At 43.5% G+C, this 20,279-nt stretch overlaps 1 protein-coding gene and 1 long non-coding RNA gene across 2 annotated transcripts in view; one reads left to right on the top strand and one right to left on the bottom strand.

The window, feature by feature from the left end:
• LOC149981682 (uncharacterized) overlaps window positions 1–20,279 on the bottom strand; it is a 161,010-nt gene that overhangs the window by 117,341 nt on the left and 23,390 nt on the right. The gene's annotated exons all lie outside the window — the stretch shown is intronic.
• Window positions 1,800–18,553, top strand: LOC110530036 (BMP/retinoic acid-inducible neural-specific protein 3). Its single transcript, XM_021612804.3, has 8 exons — window positions 1,800–2,392; window positions 2,718–3,013; window positions 7,259–7,452; window positions 7,963–8,180; window positions 11,103–11,208; window positions 11,609–11,845; window positions 12,582–12,804; window positions 14,787–18,553. Exons 2-8 carry the CDS (start codon window positions 2,763–2,765, stop codon window positions 15,958–15,960), a joined length of 2,403 nt encoding a protein of 800 aa, XP_021468479.2. The 5' UTR covers window positions 1,800–2,392; window positions 2,718–2,762; the 3' UTR covers window positions 15,961–18,553.

Below are 20,279 nucleotides of genomic sequence, written 5' to 3'. Positions count from 1 at the left end.
ATACTAATACGGACACTTACAAGTAATTCTGCCACAACCTCAATCAAAAGAGGGCATCCTCAGGATGCTGAAAATATTTGGCATGGGCCCTCAGATCCTCAAAAAGTTTTACAGCTGCACAATTGAGAACATCTTGACTGGCTTCATCACCGCTTGGTATGGCAACTACTTGGCATCCGACCGCAAGGCGCTACAGAACGTAATGGGTGCAACTCAGTACATCACTGGGACCGAGTTCCCTGCCATCCAGGACCTCTATACCAGGCGGTGTCAGAGGAAGGCCCTAAAAATTATCAAAGACTCCAGCCACCTATAGACTGCTCTCTCTGCTACCGCACGGCAAGTGGTACTGATGTACCAAGTCATCACATACACTGCTGCTACTGTTTATCTGTCCTGTTGACTAGTCACTTTATTCCTAGTTATATGCACATATCTACCTCAATTACCTCGTACCCCTGCACATCAACTCGGTAATGGTACCCCGTGTATACAGCCAAGTTATCATTACTTTTTACATGACTTCAATTCTTCCGTGTAAATACTTTTCTATTATTTCTCCCCAAAAAAGTGATTTCTCCATTGTTGGAAGTAAGCATTTCACGGTTAGTCTAAACCTGTTATGTACGAAGCATGTGACCGATAACATTAAATTTGATTTGATCCTCACGTCCAGCATCGGCGTTGACTGAAGTCATTTAGGGCGCATGGACATGACCCCTCCATATTGAGTTCTCGTTCAATTTGAGTTTGAACGAGAATACGAAGTCCCTTGACAGTCCCGTGGCCCTTGCCAAATGACAATAAAACAGGGAAATCGATGGCTGCAGACTACGGATTCGGGAAGCATAGAGAAATAGAGACTACCCTAATATGCTCTGTCAGTCCATACCATTTAATAGTTTCACTTCTCGCCAGTCACTCGTGGCACTTTGAATGACAAAACATAATGATGACTTGCAAGTTCCTGAACAAAGGGCGGGCTCCTACAGCAACCGACAAAAAGGGGGATTACCAACCTGACATCAAAGTGCTCATGTTCAGGCATTTAGCTTTTCATTCTTTTGCTCCCTCATAGTTGAAACAGTCTAATTAGCGATCCATCGCCTGCACCTGCCACTCACTCACCCCTCCTTAATCCTCAGTCCCAGAGGATCCACTTTCAACTACTGTCACTCCAGCGTCCATATCTTGTGAGAGGTGTCGACCGACCGGCGTATCAGCTAGCTGTGATGTTGCCATGATGAGAAAATATCAAAATGATACATCTGCTCCACACCTGTCTCCACCATCACTGAAATGACGTATCGATTGCATCTTTAAGGAAATACATTCTGAGCCAAAACTCATTTGAATTATAGCATGGTGCCAATCAGGACCTTCAACCAAGTTTGATGTTGTTTTGTTTTTGGTAGGCTACCATACCGGTTGTAAGATATCAATAAATACCTAGCTATATGCATTTATACTACACTATCTGTTGAAAAAGATCAAGACATTGCTATGTAGAAATTACCAATCTTTCAACATGCACATAACACATTTATAGCCTAAGGTCAGGCTGTGCATCATTGTGATTAGTAGATGCAGTACCAGCAGCTGTGTAGCCTTGTTGTCGTTTCAATCATCATCATCATCATCATCATTGCCATCTTCATCAACATTGAAATTGCTGTGGCTGCTAAAGCAGTTCGAGCTCACAGTCACCAAATTCCAGATGAAATACATTAATGTGCATTGTGAACAATGTTTCGTTTTGTCTAGAACGGAGCTCTCTCCTATCTGCTCCCCCCTCCATCATTCACACAACTGATACTGCAAGAGGGAGGCAGCAACTGCCTGAGCTTAGGAATTGAACCCCGATAACGAATGATCAGGCTATTTGTGCACCCGATGTAGGAATTTTAGGGGTTACAAATTAAATTAGTAAGTGTTAAATTAAAAATAAGGAAGTTGAAAGAACGCGTATTCAATTCACTGATTGTGAATTATTGTTTTGGACCGCAATTTTTTTACTCACTTGTTTGAGGCGGACGCCCAGAGTTCTTCCCCTTCTGTTTTGAGGCTTAAGTTGTTGCGCAAGGCAAATGTGAGATCCACCTGCAATCTACAGAGGAGTCTGCAATCTACGGAGGAGCCTTCCAATATTTGGATGTATGTGCTCTGGAATATAAAGTGGTTTATTTTCAGAAGGCAGGAAAAATAAACGTTTTTCCCCCTTGATTGGTAATTCAGCCTCGCATCAATTCTTACACGGGCAGTTGAGCGAATTTATTTCATATTTTGACCACACGGAAAATGAAAATATCTTTTATCAGGGCTCGTGCAACCTCGAGATCTCTTTGATTCATTAAAAATAAACATAATTGGTCTCCACACTTTCAGAAATCAGGTAAGGACCGAAGCATATTATTTTACAATACAAGGACTATCTATTCACAAGTTGTATGCAACTGTAAGTATGACGTGGAAATGCACGGAAAATTGCATAGGAATGTTAATGTTGATTTATATACTTGTTTTTTTTTACGTTTTTTTACATTGAATTTATCACAGCTCTCCTTTTCAATCTTTCTTTAATATATCAAGTATATCAGTGTAGTACAATTTCATGCAATATCATATACAGTACAATACTAAAGCTTATAAAATATCACAAATAATGTAGGCTAACATTCCTGAATTGGCAAATTCCCCCAAATGGGTTGTCCCCCCAGGACAAGGGCAAAGTCCGGAGAGGATGAGGAGTCGCTGGGTGAAGCATGAGCTGCCAGGGTATCGGTCTTAGACAGGTGCCTGTGCTGCTCTTATGGGAGGGGGTCGCTCTGGGCCTGTTCTGCTGCTGGACTTGGGCTGGGGTTGCTGCCGCCGCGGCCGGACCCAGTGATGGCGGTGGTGCTGGGCCCATGGGCTGGCTGCTGTCGGACAAAGGGCCCTTCCACAATTCCCTGGAGTTCACGGAGTCTGTGGAGAGACACCAGCAAGGCTACACCACCAGATACAAGATCTACAGGTGATCTCTCTCTGCACATCTATCTTTGCTTTCTCTTCTCTCTCCCTCCACCTTCATCTCTCCCCCTGCCCCCACCCCTCTTTTGCCCTCTACCATAGCTCTACACAAGTGAGGCTATTCTATTCTCCCTCTCTGAACAACCCTTCACTCCTATAGTTTGTGATTCTCAACTCTCAGATGGCATATAAGGGGTCTGAATACTTTCTGAATGAACTGTATGCTATAATTCAGTCCTCACATTGAATGCGCTGTATATTAGTGTCTCAACTGCATACATTCCCCACGGACATTCAAATCCATGCGGTGTCAACACAGACGTCAACACGAACATAAGTAAACATACACTGGATGTCCACCAAACTTCGCATTGAGGGGTATGGTGTCTGTAGAACTAGTACAAATTGAAATTGAGGTCGTGTGTTACACTGTGCTCTTAACATTACATTAACTTTTGGATTGGTGGTACTTGGTTGAATACACTCTCCACTCTGGTTCATGCTCTGTATCAGAAAGGATACAGACTGCTTTAGAAAAGCAGTATCGTCTGAAACATTCTTAAGTGGTCTGGAATAAATGGAAGGTGAAGTGGGTGTTCTTTTACATTTTGCATTTTTGTATTTTGAAGGTGAAGTGTTTGTACTGCTCACACTTCCAAGGAACCATATATGATCATTGGAAAGTATAGGATGATGCTGGCCTTGTGCCACTGCAATTCACAATATAATGACATTACTATAATTAACAAAAATATAAACGCAACATGTAAAGTGTTGGTCCCATGTTTCATGAGCTGAATCCCCATACTTTTCCATATGCACAAAAAGCTTATTTCTCTCAAGTGTTGTGCACACATTTGTTTACATCCTTGTTAGTGAGTATTTGTATCCACTGGACAGGTGTGGCATATCAAGAAGCCGATTAAACAACATGATCATTTCACATGCCACCCCCCCCCCCCCCCCAATTGATTTACTTAAATTGACTGATTTCATTACATGAACGATAACTCAGTAAAATTGTTGAATGTTGCGTTTATATTTCTGTCCATTGTAAATATGGCCCTGCTGGTCCACTATGGCTCAATACCATCTTTTGGTAAGCTAGATAAAGGAGACTTTCTACTGGCTCTGAGAATGATATAGTCTTCTCTGAGAGCACACAGAGTCCCATCACCCATCTCCCTGAACAGCTCCTACTGATTTTAATTCTCTCTAGAGGACGGAGAAAAAGCAACATGGTATCCATTCAATTGAGATGAAGAACCCGCTTTGAAACGTCCTCTGTTTGGATTGGAATATAATCATAGCGACGTAACCATGTGGATTAACTTCGAATTCAGTTACAAGTGATTAAACCGACAGAACGCTGGTGTCCGTTTTTCCTCTCGACCGGCTCTCCATTTTCCCCGGGGAGCCTTCCCGTTTCTCCGCATTTGATTACACATGGCTCCGGGTCTTGAACAGGAAGCTGTCAGACTATTATCCACCAGTGTAGCGTTACCGTAGTATCCCTGCTTCCAATCCATAAGTGCTCACCGGTGAATAAGACCGCAGGCTAACGCCGGGGTGCGATCTATAGTGCCCATCAAGTGACAACCGGAGAGGCACTGCAGTCTGCCTCTCGTTACGATGATTGGATGTAATGACATTCTCCACACTGGCCTTATTCCTCAATTATTTCTCTGCCGATCGTAACTCGTGGCAGTGATTTGATTGCCTCCCATGAGGACGGAGCAGTAGGAGTCTTGACTGTAGCGACTGGAGAGAGAATTGCGTCTTAAGAATGCTAGAGTTTGCATGTCCCCAATGGGATGTGACTGTGTAATTAACACTTGAGGTCGATGTGACACGTGTCAGTACACTCTGTATGTAGCGGGTAATGGTCATCACAAACAGCTAATGGTGAATCACAAGGGCTTTGTGATATAAAATGGTGAACATGCAGTGCATTCGGAAAGTGTTCAGAGCCTTTCCCTTTTCCACATTTTGTTGCGTTACACTCTTATTCTAAAATTGATTAATAAAAAATGTTCCTCATTAAATCTACATACTATACCCCATAATGATAAAGTGAAAACAGGTTACAAATTGTATTTGCAAATGTATTAAAAATAAAAACAGGAATACCTTATATACATACGTATTCAGACCCTTTGCTATGAGACTCGAAATTGAGCTCAGGTGCATCCTGTTTCCAGTGATCATCCTTGAGATGTTTCTACAACTTGATTGGAGTCCACCTGTGGTAAATTCATTTGGAAATGATTTGGAAAGACAAACACCTGTCTAAGTATGGTCTCACAGTTGACATTGCATGTCAGAGCGAAAACCAAGCCATGAGGCCAAAGTAATTGTCCGTAGCGCTCCGAGACAGGATTGTGTCGAGGCACAGATCTGGGGAAGGGTACCAAAAATGTTCTGCAGCATTGAAGGCCCCCAAGAACATAGTGGCCTCCATCATTCTTAAATGGAAGAGGTGTGGAACCACCAAGACTCTTCCTAGAGCTGGCCTTCCGGCCAAACTTAGCAATCGAGGGAGAAGGGCCTTAGTCAGGGAGGTGACCAAGAACCTGATGGTCACTCTGACAGAGCTCCAGAGTTCCTTTGTGGAGATGGGAGAACCTTCCAGAAGGACAACCATCTCTACAGCACTCCACCAATCAGGCCTTTATGCTAGAGTGGCGGTAGCCCCTCCTCAGTAAAAGGCACATAACAGCCCACTTTGAGTTTGCCAAAATGCACCTAAAGACTCTCCGACCATGAGAAACCAGATTCTCTCTTCTGATGACAGCAAGATTGAACTCTTTGGCCTGAATGCCAAGTGTCACGTCTGGAGGAAATCTGGCACCATCCCTACGGTGAAGCATGGTGGTGGCAGCATCATGCTGTGGGGATGCTTTTCAGCAGTAGGGACTGGGAGACTAGTCAGGATTGAGGAAAAGATGAACGGAGCAAAGTACAGAGAGATCCTTGAGGAAAACCTGCTCCAGAGCGTTCAGACTTCAGACTGCGGCAAAGGTTCACCTTCCAACAGGACAACGACACTAAGCACACAACCAAGACAACTCAGGAGTCTCTGAATTTCCTTGAGTGGCCCAGCCAGAGCCCGGACTTGAACCTGATCGAACAACTCTGGAGAGACCTGAAAATAGCTGTGCAGCGACGCTCCCCATCCAACCTGACAGAGCTTGTGAGGATCTGCAGAGAAGAATGGGATAAACTCTCCAAATACAGTTGTGGCAAGCTTGTATCGTTATACCCAAGAAGACTCAAGGCTGTAATCGCTGCCAAAGATTAAAGGGTCTGAATACTTATGTAAATGTGATATTTCAGTTTTATGTTTGCAAACATTTCTAAAAAACAGTTTTTGCTTTATCCTTGTGGGGTTTTGTGTGTAGATTGAGGGGGGGAAACGATGTAATCAATTTTAGAATAAGGATGTAATGTAACAAAAGGTGGAAAAAGTAAAGGGGTCTGAATACTTTCTGAATGCACTGTATTTGCTTTGCTATGGATGCCCCAAGTGCTCATAACTCAAAGCATTTCTATGGTTTCCTGAAAGGTTTCTAATTGCGTTCTAAATGGCTCAAGGTCTTAAGATGTTTCACGGTCACTCAGGTCTGGTTCAGGATAAGCTGTGGTACATGGTTACCCATGCTTATAGGGACGCTGCACTGGTTTATGGGCCCTCTGGCATATAGTAGTTCATGGTCACATTGACAATTTATAGCACTTGTTATGCATTCATAGTGCTGCATTGGACTCCCATAAGGACTTGTGGTACAGTGGCAATATGGTACTGTGGAGATCACCTAAGCAAAGACATTGCCCAACTGAGGTGTCTTTCCATCGCAACAGCTAGCTTGAAGCTACAAAGAAATATGGCGATTGCGCAATAACAAACACAATTGCAAGATAAGGTCCTACCATCACAAACACCCCTACAGACCTGTGAACATATGTGGCTTGAGAGTGACCTACTGTCTATTAGCCAGTGGCAGTCTGTCAGAGCAAATGTGGCAGAGTCTGAGTAAGAGAGATACTGCATGTATCTCTCTGCAAATGTTGTGTCTGTTTTGCATTGGGGTTTATCTGTGAATGAATTCCACAATTACATTCGACTGAATGTTCTCAACAGCCTATTTAGTTTAATGTGATATTTTCACAAAGTTTAAAACTCTTCCCACAAATCAAGAACTCAAATCAACTATTGTATGAAACATGTTATCGTGACGTTGTTTTACAGGGAGTTTGGCAGATGGAAGGTCAACAGCCTGGCGGTGGAATGGCGTGACAACAGTGGCGGCCTGGCTCCGCCCCTCGACCCTGACTTCATGCACACGGTCAGGCAGCTTGGGAGGCGGCCCACACTCCGCAGGATCACTGAGAAAATCATCAAGAAGTACGGGACTCACCTCCTACTGTCCGCCACGCTGGGAGGTACAGTAAAGGGAGGCTCCGAACGTTGGTTCCTACTTGACCCGCATTACAACAGTATTGTTCCCTGGGAGATATCTTAGACTAAAAATAAGTGTGTTTTTGTCGAGAGAATTTTTGTTAACTCTCATGTCAAAACCTACTCTTCTCAGTGTCTGAGATACATTCAGTAACTTAGCTACAACAGATTCTTCTGCAGAAGCGGTTGATTCCAAATGTAACTTGGAAATGATACAGTTTGGATGTGATGTATGTTATATGTTATATTTATATATATGTTATGTGCATAAAGAGCTTTATACACTAAAGCAGAGGGCTCAGTTCAGTATGGTTGTTGAACTGGCATGAGATTAAACATTGATCACATGTTCTGCCCATTACCATTCTTCAACACAGTCATTGAATAATTGGAACCTCCCTGAAGGAGAGATGGGAGATAATTACCATTGATTAACGTCTCTGGCCCAGCCGCTCAGTCTCCCATTTCCTCATTTCCTGTTGCTTTGTAATCAGGGGAGGAGTCCTTGACGATATTTGTGGATAAGAGGAAGCTAAGCCGCGACCCGGAACAATGGGCTGGAGCTGAGGGCAGCAGACACAATGGTACGGGGGCCATGGCAGGGGCGGTGACCCTGGAGGCCCTTCACCAGCTGGCTGCCTCCTACTTCACCGACAGGGAGAGCACTCTGCGCCGGCTCCACCACCTCCAGATTGCCTCCACTGCCATCAGGGTAAGAGGCCCTCGACTGCCCTCTGCCTCTGGGCATACGGAGTTGAAGTTAGATGCGAATAGGTTACTATATACAATATAGGTTACTACAGAATAGGTTAGTATATGCAATATAGGTTACTACAGAATAGGTTAGTATATGCAATATAGGTTACTACAGAATAGGTTACTATATACAGAATAGGAGGTCAAACTGTTAAACCTGTGCTGCTGCTGTGGGGACTTTGTTTTGTTTCTATGTTTCGGGGGGGGGGGGGGGGGCAAGTGGATAGGCTGCTGCCAACATTTTATTGTTGATCATTTATTTATGTGAAATAGTCTAAGTGTAGCGTGTTGATTTTCCTCATTGTCGGACTCCCGCTGTGCGGATTTGGTATGTAAGAGTTGCAGCATAGTCTATCTCAAGATGAAACTGCTGAGAATTAACATGTTTCAAGTCATAAGAATTGCATGTGATTTCCATCAGGCTGTACCCACGTGTTCCAATGATATATTCAAGGGATGGACAGATGGACAGGATTCTGTCGATAAAGAATGTGTACCCATAACAACAAAATATCCACATCACATAAAATATCCACCACCATATTTTACGGTAGGTATGATATTCTGTTCTGCTTATGCATCCTTATTTCGACACCAAACCCGCCACTGGTGTGCATGGCCAAATAACTTCATTTTCATGTCATCTGACCAAAGCACCAGTTCCAATCCATGTGCCAGTGGTGTTTAGCAAACTCCAGACGTTTACATTTGTTGGATGACGTGAAAATAAAGCTCTTTGGCCACTCGTTGGTGGGTTTGGCGTCGAAATAAGGATGTATAAGCAGAAAGGAACCCCATCCCTACTGTAAAATATGGTGGTGGAGCTGTATAAGCAGAAAGGAACCCCATCCCTACTGTAAAATATGGTGGTGGAGCTTTGATGTTATGGGGCAGTTTTGCTTGTACTGGTCCTGGGGCCTTTGTTAAGGTCAACGGCATCATGAACTTTACCCAGTATCAGGACATTTTATCCATAAACCTGGTTGCCTCTGCTAGGAGCCTAAAACTTGGCCCCATGTGGATCTTCCAAGCACACAACAAAATCCATAAAGAAATGGTTAATTGTCCACAAAATCAACATTTTGGGTTGGCCAAGGATTGATGTTCTCCTTTAATGAGTACACTACTGGAACACACATACACTATATAAACAAAAGTATGTGGACACCTCTTCAAATTAGTAGATTTGGCTATTTCAGCCACACTCGTTACTGACAGGTGTATAAAATCGAGCACACAGCCATGCAATCTCCATAGACGAACATTGGCAGTAGAATGGCCTTACTGAAGAGTTCATTGACTTTCAACGTGACACCATCATAGGATGCCACATGTCCAACAAGTCAGTTTGTCAAATTTCTGTCCTGCTAGAGCTGTGCCGGTTAACTGTAAGTGCTGTTATTGTGAAGGGGAAACGTCTAGGAGTAACAACAGCTCCGCCTCGAAGTGGTAGGCCACACAAGCTCACAGAACGGGACTGAGTGCTGAAGTGCGTAGTCGTCTGTCTACAGTTGCAACACTCACAACCAAGTTCCAAACTGCCTATGGAAGCAACGTCAGCACAATAACTGTTTGTCAGGAGCTTCATGAAATGGGTTTCCAAGGCCAAGCAGCCACACACAAGCCTAAGATCATCATGCGCAATGCCAAGTGTCGGCTGGAGTGGTGTTAAGCTCGCCGCCATTGGACTCTGGAGCAGTGGAAGCACGTTCTCTGAAGTGATGAATCATGCTTCACCATCTGGCAGTCCGACGGATGAATCTGGGTTTGGTGGAAGCCAGGAGAAAGCTACCTGCTTCAATGCATAGTGCCAACTGTAAAGTTTGGTGGAGGAGTAATGGTCTGGGGCTGTTTTTCATGGTTCAGGCTAAGCCCCTTAGTTTCAGTGAAGGAAAAGCTTTACTCTACAGCATACAATGACATTCTCAATGATTCTGTGCTTCCAACTTCGTGGCAACAGTTTCGGGAAGACCCTTTCCTGTTTCAGCATGACAATGCCCCCGTGCACAAAGTAAGGTCCATACAGAAATGGTTTGCCGCGATCGGTGTGGAAGAACTTGACTGGCCTGCACAGAGCCCTGACCTCAACCCCTTTGAACACCTTTGGGATGAATTGGAACACTGACTGTTAGCCAGGCCTAATCGGCCAACACAAGGGCCCGACCTCACTACTGCTCACGTGGCTGAATGGAAGCAAGTCCCCTTAGCAATGTTACAACATCTAGTGGAAAGCCTTCCCAGAAGAGTGAAGGCTGTTATAGCAGCAAAGGGGGGACCAACTCCATATTAATGCCAATGATTTTAGAATGAGATGTTCGACGGGCAGGTGTCCACATACTTTTGGTTATGTAGTATACTATTCATTCAGATTAGTGCTGAGCAATTAACAGAAATGTCAGTTCTTTTTCGGGGGGTTTTCTGTGAGCTCAAGGCGCACATTACACAGCTTCTCTAGAGATAAATCAGGAAACTGTGCGATGTACTAGGGAGCGGTAATAAACTACAAGTCCTAAAAATATGCCTTATTTACTTTGAAGAACTAAAAAAATAGTGATTTTGTCAGACAGCAGTTCTATAGAGATGATATGATGCCTTGGAATGAAAATAATACTACCACTACCATCATAGGGCTTTTATTATTATTATTTTATTTTTATTATTATTAAATTGTTGTTACAGCATTCAAACAAAATAATCAAAACCAATATCGAAAACCATGATTCTTTTTTAATCATTGAACCGACCTCAAAAAGCACTAATTGCTCAGAACTCGTTCAGATCCACAGAATGTGTTCAGATGTTTGATGCAGGAAACAAAACATGGGTAAATTAATGAACATTCAACCTTGACAGTTCATTTGTTACCGTTCCTCCCCAGGTGACTGAAACCAGGACGGGCCCGCTTGGATGCAGTAACTATGACAACCTTGACTCTATCAGCTCAGTACTGGTCCACAGTCCAGAAAACAAGATCCAGTTACAAGGTACTTCTGAAACTAGATCTACAGATAAAATGTCAGCAGGCATAGTCTACAGACAAAATGTCAACAGGTGTATCACTCTGGAAGAACATGAATGAATCAGGTGTGGCTTTCATGGTTTACTCATGTATACCCAACAAGTTAAAGGGACTACTGTACAGTAACTTATTACAGCTGCCTCTATATGGGGTGCATTCTTAAGAAGGTCCAATGCAGCAAATACAGGGGATAGTAGTTCTTTTCTGCAATCGAATTGGCTCTCGAGGCTAACCCACAAGGAACGTATTCATACCCCTGGATGACTGTAATTGGTACATCCTCAAAAGAAATGTAGCTGCAGTGCCTGATTGTTGTGTCTTCTTACACCCCGAAATACTTACCTACATCTCACTTGCCTCCCCAGGACTCCAGGTAATTCTACCAGCCTACCTGCGGAGCCGCTTCGTCCAGGCAGCCCTCAGCTACATCGGCTGTAACTCGGAGGGCCAATTTGTTTGCAGGGCCAGTGACTGCTGGTGCCAGTGCGGCCCGGACTTCCCACAGTGCAACTGTCCACAGACGGACCTCCATGCCCTGGAGAACAACCTACTGCGCCTCAGGGAGGCTTGGACACTGGCCAACCAGGAGTTTGTGGAATCAGGTGTTTACTGGAGTTAGTTGAATATGCAACAGTCCAATGTACTTGGTGATGAGCGGACAATTGAGTAGGCTGGGTGCCAGTATGTTTCTGCTTTAGCCAGCTGGTTGATGACTTGCAACAATGTAGTGTTGAGTGTAGGGAGTCAGGTCTTCAGGCTCACATTCAATAAGGTTTCATATGTATGGAGATAATAAAAATCACCATTGTCCAATTTGTCATTGTGATATGGTGGTGGAGTAGGGTGCATAGTAGTTTTAAACCTTCACATAACAAAAGCGTATGTATTTCTCACTCCTTTGAAAGACCTCTGACATACCCTTGTTTCAACAAAAACCTCGATATAATAGGTTAACACGGCGATTTAAATGGTCTTGCTTCGATACCGTAGACAGCTGGACGTGTATTTTTGCACCCACTCCAAGTTACTCACCATCTGATAAATTACCACTTTAATGACTGAGGTTGGATTACCATCCCTCACGACTCCAAATTACAGACAGGTGGTAAATAGAATGTGATACATTTTTGCTCCAATTAAATCATGTCAGTTCTGTTCTCTAGCAAGTCATGAACAATAAGAACAACCTGTTGTTTATTCATACTTGTTTTTTTTTTGCTTTTCTCAGACAGTGAGAACAGACACTTTTTTGCCACATTCTTATCATTACCCAATGGCTCATGCTCCTCCCCGCCAGAAAATAAAACTTTACTTATCCATGTTTTTTTTTTATTCCAGAGGAGTTCCAAAGTTTTGTTGGAAGGTTGCCAACCCATTACGCCGTGAACACATCTGTCGTGGAGCACTTGTGGAGGATGGATGGGGGTCTGCTCCAACGCTATAGGCAGCTGGAGACCACGAGTGGCCTGCTCCTTGACAAAGCACGTCGCGCCGCTAACAAGCTCTTCAGTCTTAGCAAGAGATGCCGCCATCGGCCCAGGATAGTGCTGCAGAGGGAGAGGTACAGAGTATTTTTAGGGGGCTCGTTAACCCCGAGGTCCCCCCTAAAATACCTTGTCTCGTATTTTATGCAACTGATTTATGCACTGTACGAGAAAGAAATGCACTTTTCGGGAAACAAAAGCTGAGAGGTTTTGAAAGGAGACAAGAAGTGCTGACGGTAGAAATTGAGTCTCACCTGGGAAAACCCGAATTAAGGATAGTTGGACGACTGTGGTTTCCTGGCTTATTGCAGTACAATTAGAACCGTTTCTACTTTCTTATCCAAAGTATCTTAGACCACAGTGCTCAGGAGTTGTGGTAGGCCTACATACTAGGTCACAATAAGTATTTGGATAATGTGGGATGTCCACACTCAGAAAGGAGTATGAAGAACAAACGTTTTGACATTCAAACGTTTGTGCTTGAGATCCCGCCTCTTCTACAGTAACTAATTACATGCAATCCCTTTTAATCTCTTTCATTGATGTTAACCGCCAAAAACTACAGTCGGAAGTACATTCAATTTAGAATTTGGATAGCCTGGTCCCAGAACTCTTTGTGCTTTACTGGGGCTGGCAAAATAGATCTGGGACCATGCTTCTGTACCTCTAAAAATACTGTTTCTGAGTAAACGATGAATGGTTTTCGCCCTGTGACTACTGTGGTTTCCTGGTTCAGCCCTATGCCCTGCTACCTGGCCCACCCGTTATTAGTTACTCCAGCTTTCCAGAGCAGCTCTCCTTTTATCGTAACTTCACTGTGATGGATTCCTCTCTCCTGACCGCTCTGTTTCGATAGCCATTCTTTGTATAGGAAATGAACTAAACGGCACAATTACATCGGTTCTCCTGCCATAGGCAAGCTGTGCTTCCTCAATCCAATTACACTGCTTTATCACACCTCGCTGGTAGTAAAAGGGGGATTTGATGGAGGTGCAGAATTATTAAACTTGTACATTTTATTGCATGTGTTCCCATGAAACCTTTTATTCTTTAAAAGCTCTGGAATTGTACTGAGTTGTTAGTATATTCCGTATTCATACATTGAACAAAAATGTGTGTGTGTGTGTGTGTGGCTCCCTCCATCGCCACCCACCTGCCTACTCAGGGGGAATTCACGACTAGATGAGCATGTTCATTTTGGTCTGATTTGGCTTGCATTGCAACAGCTGAGCCTATGAGAGCAGAAATGGGGCTTCTGATCTGCCTATCCCTCTCAATTTACGATATTGTTGCTGTTTAATGTGCAGTATGAATCCTGCTGTGTCTAAGGTGATGTTTTTCACATACAATCAGGTCAAAAATGATTGGCACCCTTGATTAAGATGAGCAAATAAGACTGTATAAAATAAATACTGAGCTATATTGTATGCTCCAATTTGAAAATGTTTATGCTAATCCAATTGCTCAGAGAAAGATTTAGTTTAACAAGTAATATATTTTTGCCCGCAAAACGATAAGGGTTAAAATGATTGGCACCCTTGTTTTCAATACTTTTCAAAACCTCACCTTGCGAGGATAATGTCACTGAGCCTTTTTCTAAACACATCGGGAGGGATCTTAGACCATTCCTCCAAACAGAATCTTTCCAGTTCTTTGATATCCTTTGTCTGCGCTTATGGACTGCCCCTCCCATTCAAACTACAGGTTTTAAGTCCTGAGATTGTGATTTTGTGGCCAATTAACCATTTCTTTGTGGATATTGATGCGTGTTTGGGATTATTGTTTCACTGGAAGATCCAGTTGTAACCAGGTTTCAGCCTCTGTCCTGGTACTGGGTAAAGTTATCTTTTTATTTTGTTGCATACAAATATTTATTTCATACTGGGGTTTTTTGCTCATCTTTATTTTGGACCTGACTGGATCTCATAGACAGAAAACAAGGAAATGGACTAACAAAAGTGACCAAAACAAAAGAAAACATAAATTTACTAAGCAATCAAAATGTAAAGTGCCTAAGAAGTTACCCTCATCTACAGTATGTTCTATCCTCTGTCCTCAGACCCCTTCGCTACTGGCTGAGCTACATCCTGTCCCTTCTGTACTGCAGTGAGAATGACCACATCGGCCTGTACTCTGTGGAGACCCGCAGCTGCTCCTGCCCCTACCTCCACCCCCCCTGCCAGGGCCCCGTCCCCTGCTCAGTAGGAGAGGGCCCCCGCTGCACCTCCTGTTCCACTGAGAACCGCACCCGCTGCTCCAGCTGCAACCCGGGCTTTACCCTGGGCCAGGGGCTGTGCCGACCCGCCGTGCCTGACCCCACGGACCCCTACCTGGGCTTGGAGAGCGACCGCGACCTCCAGGACCTGGAGCTGTGCTACCTGCTCCAGCACCAGGACCCGCGCATCACCTTGCACGGCATCTTCGTCAGCAACGACGTTCGCCTCAACTCCTGGTTTGACCCGTCGTGGCGGAAGAGGATGCTGCTGACCTTGAAGAGCAACCGCTACAAGTCCAACCGTGTGCACATGCTCCTGGGGGTGGCGCTCCAGGTGTGCCTGACCAAGAACAGCACGCTGGAGCCTGCGCTGTCCGTGTTTGTCAACCCGTTCGGGGGCAGCCACTCGGAGAGCTGGACCATGCCCATCGGCCAGCACGGCTACCCCGACTGGGAGCGGACCAAGCTGGATATCCCCCTGGACTGCTACAACTGGACCTTGACGCTGGGCAACCGGTGGAAGAGCTTTTTCGAGACAGTGCATTTCTACCTGAGGAGCCGCATTAGGGATTCGGTGCCAGGATTGGCTCCAGGGCCAGAGGTTAGGGGACACAGGAACGCTAGTACAGTGTACCTGGAATCCCCAGAGGGCACCGTGGACCCAGTGGTAGCATCTTCATCCCAGAACATGGGCTACATGAAAATCAACAGCATGCAGCTGTTTGGATACAGCATGCACTTTGACCCGGACACCATCCAGGACCTGATCTTGCAGCTGGACTACCCGTACACTCAGGGATCCCAGGACTCGGCCCTGCTGCAGCTGGTGGAGATCCGCTACAGGGTCAACCGACTCTCTCCTCCAGGGGCTCAACCGATGGACCTGTTCTCATGTCTGCTCCGTCACAGACTGAAACTGTCCAGCTCTGAAGTGACCAGAATACTGGCTTCCTTACAGGCTTTCAGTGCCAGACAACCAAACTCTGTGGAGTACGAAGCAACCAAACTATGTAGTTAATAATGAGCGGTGGGCAGGGCCAATGTGATGTTTTTTGTATTAACCCAATCAGAAATCAGAGACAATGTCTGCCACATAGCTTATAGATTTTGTCCAATGGGTCCATTTGTGTCAGTGTACACTGTTCATGGCTTTAGTTGTATGTAAGTGTCATTAAATTTGATGTTTTGAATCACTCAAATTAATCAAATTGCTTTCATTTATGTACTTTTATGAATTTTAGGAAACAAACCATCAATTGGTTATTACATTGATACTAACATGCACCCGACTGGAGCATATGTATCAATTCAATTCATCTGCTGAGGGAAGGGGAGTGAGACGCTGCATATGGGCTGTGTTTGTACTGACCATCTGAAGCTGCAGAATACATTGTCTCGCAGTGTCTCTATTCTCCAATGGGGAGAGAAGGCATCCTTGGCACAGATTACCAAGCATATAGTGGGGAGACTGAGTAGTAGCCTCCTACTCTGTACCTGGCTGACATTCACATTTACTGTGAGGGATGAGGGCGGGAAGCAGAGAGACATGCAAAGCATCAAACACAGGCTAGGTATCAATGGCCAGGATCGGAGATACAGTTGAAGTCGGAAGTTTACATACACCTTAGCCAAATGCATTTAAACTCAGTTGTTCACAATTCCTGACATTTAATCCTCGTAAAAATTCCCTGTTTTAGGTCAGTTAGGACTCACCACTTTATTTTAAGAATGTGAAATGTCAGAATAATAGTATAGAGAATTATTTATTTCAGCTTTTATTTCTTTCATCACATTCCCAGTGGGTCAGAAGTTTACATACACTCAATTAGTATTTGGTAGCATTGCCTTTAAATTTTTTAACTTGGGTCAAATGTTTCAGGTAGCCTTCCACAATAAATTGGGTGAATTCTGGCCCATTCCTCCTGACAGAGCTGGTATAACTGAGTCAGGTTTGTAGGCTTCCTTGCTCACAAACGCTTTTTCAGTTCTGCCCACAAATTCTCTATAGGATTGAGGTCAGGGCTTTGTGATGGCCACTCCAATACCTTGACTTTGTGGCCCTTAAGCCATTCTGCCACAACTTTGGAAGTATGCTTGGGGTCATTGTCCATTTGGAAGACCCATTTGCGACCAAGCTTTCACTTCCTGACTGATGTCTTGAGATGTTGCTTCAATATATCCACATCATTTTCCTTTCCTCATGATGTCATCGATTTTGTGAAGTGCACTAGTCCCTCCTGCAGCAAAGCACCCCCACAACATGATGCTGCCATGATGCTGCCACCCCCGTGCTTCACATTTGGGATGGTGTTCTTCGGCTTGCAAGCAACCCCCTTTTTCCTCAAAACATAACAATGGTCATTATGGCCAAACAGTTCTATTTATGTTTCATCAGACCAGAGGACATTTCTCCAAAAGTTCGATCTTGTGCAGTTGCAAACCGTAGTCTGGCTTTTTTTAATGGCGGTTTTGGAGAAGTGGCTTCTTCCTTACTGAGCGGCCTTTAAGGTTATGTTGATATAGGACTCGTTTTACTGTGGATAGAGATGCTTTTGTACCGGTTTCCTCCAGCATCTTCACAAGGTCCTTTGCTGTTGTTCTGGGATTGATTTGCACTTTTCGCACCAAAGTACGTTCATCTCTAGGAGACAGAATGCGTCTCCTTCCTGAGCGGTATGACGGCTGCGTGGTCCCATGGTGTTTATACTTGCGTACTATTGTTTGTACAGATGAACGTGGTACCTTCAGGCATTTAGAAATTGCTCCCAAGGATGAACCAGACTTTTGGAGGTCAAACATGTTTTTGGAGGTCTTGGCTGATTTCTTTTGATTTTCCCATGATGTCAAGCCAAGAAGCACTGAGTTTGAAGGTAGGCCATGAAATACATCCACAGGTACACCTCCATTTGACTCAAATTATGTCAATTAGCTTATCAGAAGCTTCTAAAGCCATGACATAATTTTCTGGAATTTTCCAAGCTGTTTAACGGCACAGTCAACTTAGTGTATGTAGTGTTCTAACCAACTGGAATTGTGATATAGTGAATTATAAGTGAAATAATCTGTCTGTAATCAATTGTTGGAAAATTACTTGTGTCATGCACAAAGTAAATGTCCTAGCAGACTTGCCAAAACTATAGTTTGTTAACAAGAAATGTGTGGAGTGCTTGAAAAACAAGTTTTAATGACTCCAACCTACCTAAGGGTATGTAAAACTTCTGACTTCAACTGTAGTTCTCACACGGAGCAAGAGGGAGTTGGTTTAAAGTCTCAGAGACCATTGGGTAAATCTTAGATAGCACTTCTGCAGAAGTCACTAATAGTCAAGTAATCTAGATTCATAAGACATTTTCTCCTGGGGGTAAAGGAGAGACTTGATTTTCTGATATTCTCTACTAACCACTGCTCATATTGAATTTAAAAGAGGATGAGAGCTGAAGGGAGAAGGGATTATGCAATGCGATGGTACTTTATGGAGGTAGGGGGTATTTTTCGACTGTGTATAAGGGTGTTTTTCTGTAGTCTAATAGTGAGAAGCTTGTACATGTTTTTTTTTGTGTTATTTATGCCAGACTTTTTAAAAATCTAATAAAAAAAAAATCTGAATTATCCATCCCATCTCTTCCCTTTGTTGTAATTCTAATTTAAGGGAAAGAGAAAATGGGTAGAAACCGAAGCAATTGACTTGAAAACACTGCAAATGACGCACTCCTTGTCCCCAAAATATGCAGTCGTTTAATTTGTAAGTAAATTGGATTGCTTTCCAAATTTGACAGAACCATTTTCAGTGAGGCAAGGTTTAGATTTCTAGTCAATTAAAAAAAAAAAAAAAGTCCTAGTTCTATTTGCATATCCAAATGGAAAGTAAAGTAATTAAAATCAAGGCTGAGTAAACAAACAAACAAACAGCTATGCCACCCATGTGTAGCATTTCATCAACAAGGCCCAAATGTACTTGAACAAACCCTTCATAATGCTCCTTGATTGTGGGGTTGCAACGTCCCCGGATCACCAACCTTTACACTGTGTTGTCTTTCAAAATGTTATTTACCAAGAGGGAACCAACGTCATTCAGTAGGGAGGCCATTTTTTTTCTGTTGAAATATGTTAATTCAATGGTTGTTCACAACTGTCCAATTTTTGTAATCATGGTGTTTGATTGTGATTGTTCAGCATATAGGCCTATATCTGCCAATGTAGAGTTTTTAAACACACACAGAGACAGAGATGAGCATAGAAGGATGAAGGAAACACACACACACACACACACACTGAATGATTAGCTGAGGCTTTGGGCTGACAGGCCAGTGGGCCTTGGAGGAAACATGAGTTAGACTAATGTGTGTGTCTGTTTTACAAGTGGGCTGGTGAGGGGAGGCCGGGCTGCGGTGAAGAGGAAGAGTTTATGGAGAGGAGTCTCTCAGGAGAGGCATTAAAAATAATGTCTGACAATCCACAGGAAGGAATGAACTCGCCCTGGAAGTCCACCGAGACCAAACGAGAAATCTGTGTTCATTGTACAACAGCAGTTCCTCTATGTGAAACAGCCCTGTTGTTAAAGCTGAGCCAAGCTCTACCGTGCTGGCCGGGTTAGTCATCCACCTCTGGAACCGTGCTGGAAAGAACAGTGTAAAAATAAAATATATGAGCCAACATAGTATGTTTCTGGTTGGCACGATAGTGTGAAAAGGGAACATGTGAGCTAAATGTATCCACACACAGGGATAGAGCAGTAACTGAACAGAGTGACTGATAACTGTATTTCATAAGAGAATATAAACATGTTCTCCTCATCATGCATATGACACGATACAAATCATCTAAGGTATTGGTTTTATTTATCGTTAATAGATTCAAGCCCCCTCAACAATACTTGACAATCATTTTAATGCACCCTTTAAAAACTTTTTAAAGAACTCTATAGCTATCCTTGAGACCTACCCCAGCTAGCACATAAGGTTCTGGAACATTCTTAGCACATATAAGGAACTTGACAAAAAAACAATTTTATTGGTTACTTTAAGCTGCATTATGTAACTTTTTGGGCGACCAGACCATGTTCACATAGAATTGTAAGTTGTAGATCTGTCATTTTCATTGAAAGCGTGTCTAAGAAGCGGTATACATGTTCTATGTGCACTATTTCTATTTCTTAATTTGTGTCTTTTACTTCAGTTTTATACACCAGCTTCAGGCAGCTGAAAATACAATATTTTTGGTTATGGAAAAGATGTCACAGCGGTTTCGATGGTACAGTGACTCTCTACACTATACAGTACTTGCTTTGTCACAAACAGAAATCAGGCAAATGATTCACATTCTTGCAACCAGGAAATG

Source organism: Oncorhynchus mykiss, chromosome 8 (genome assembly GCF_057628025.1).
Source record: "Oncorhynchus mykiss isolate SJ-2025 chromosome 8, ASM5762802v1, whole genome shotgun sequence".
NCBI classification, from domain to species: Eukaryota; Metazoa; Chordata; class Actinopteri; order Salmoniformes; family Salmonidae; genus Oncorhynchus; species Oncorhynchus mykiss.
Note: the sequence above shows the minus strand (reverse complement) of the source record. Positions and strands in the feature narration are given on the sequence as shown.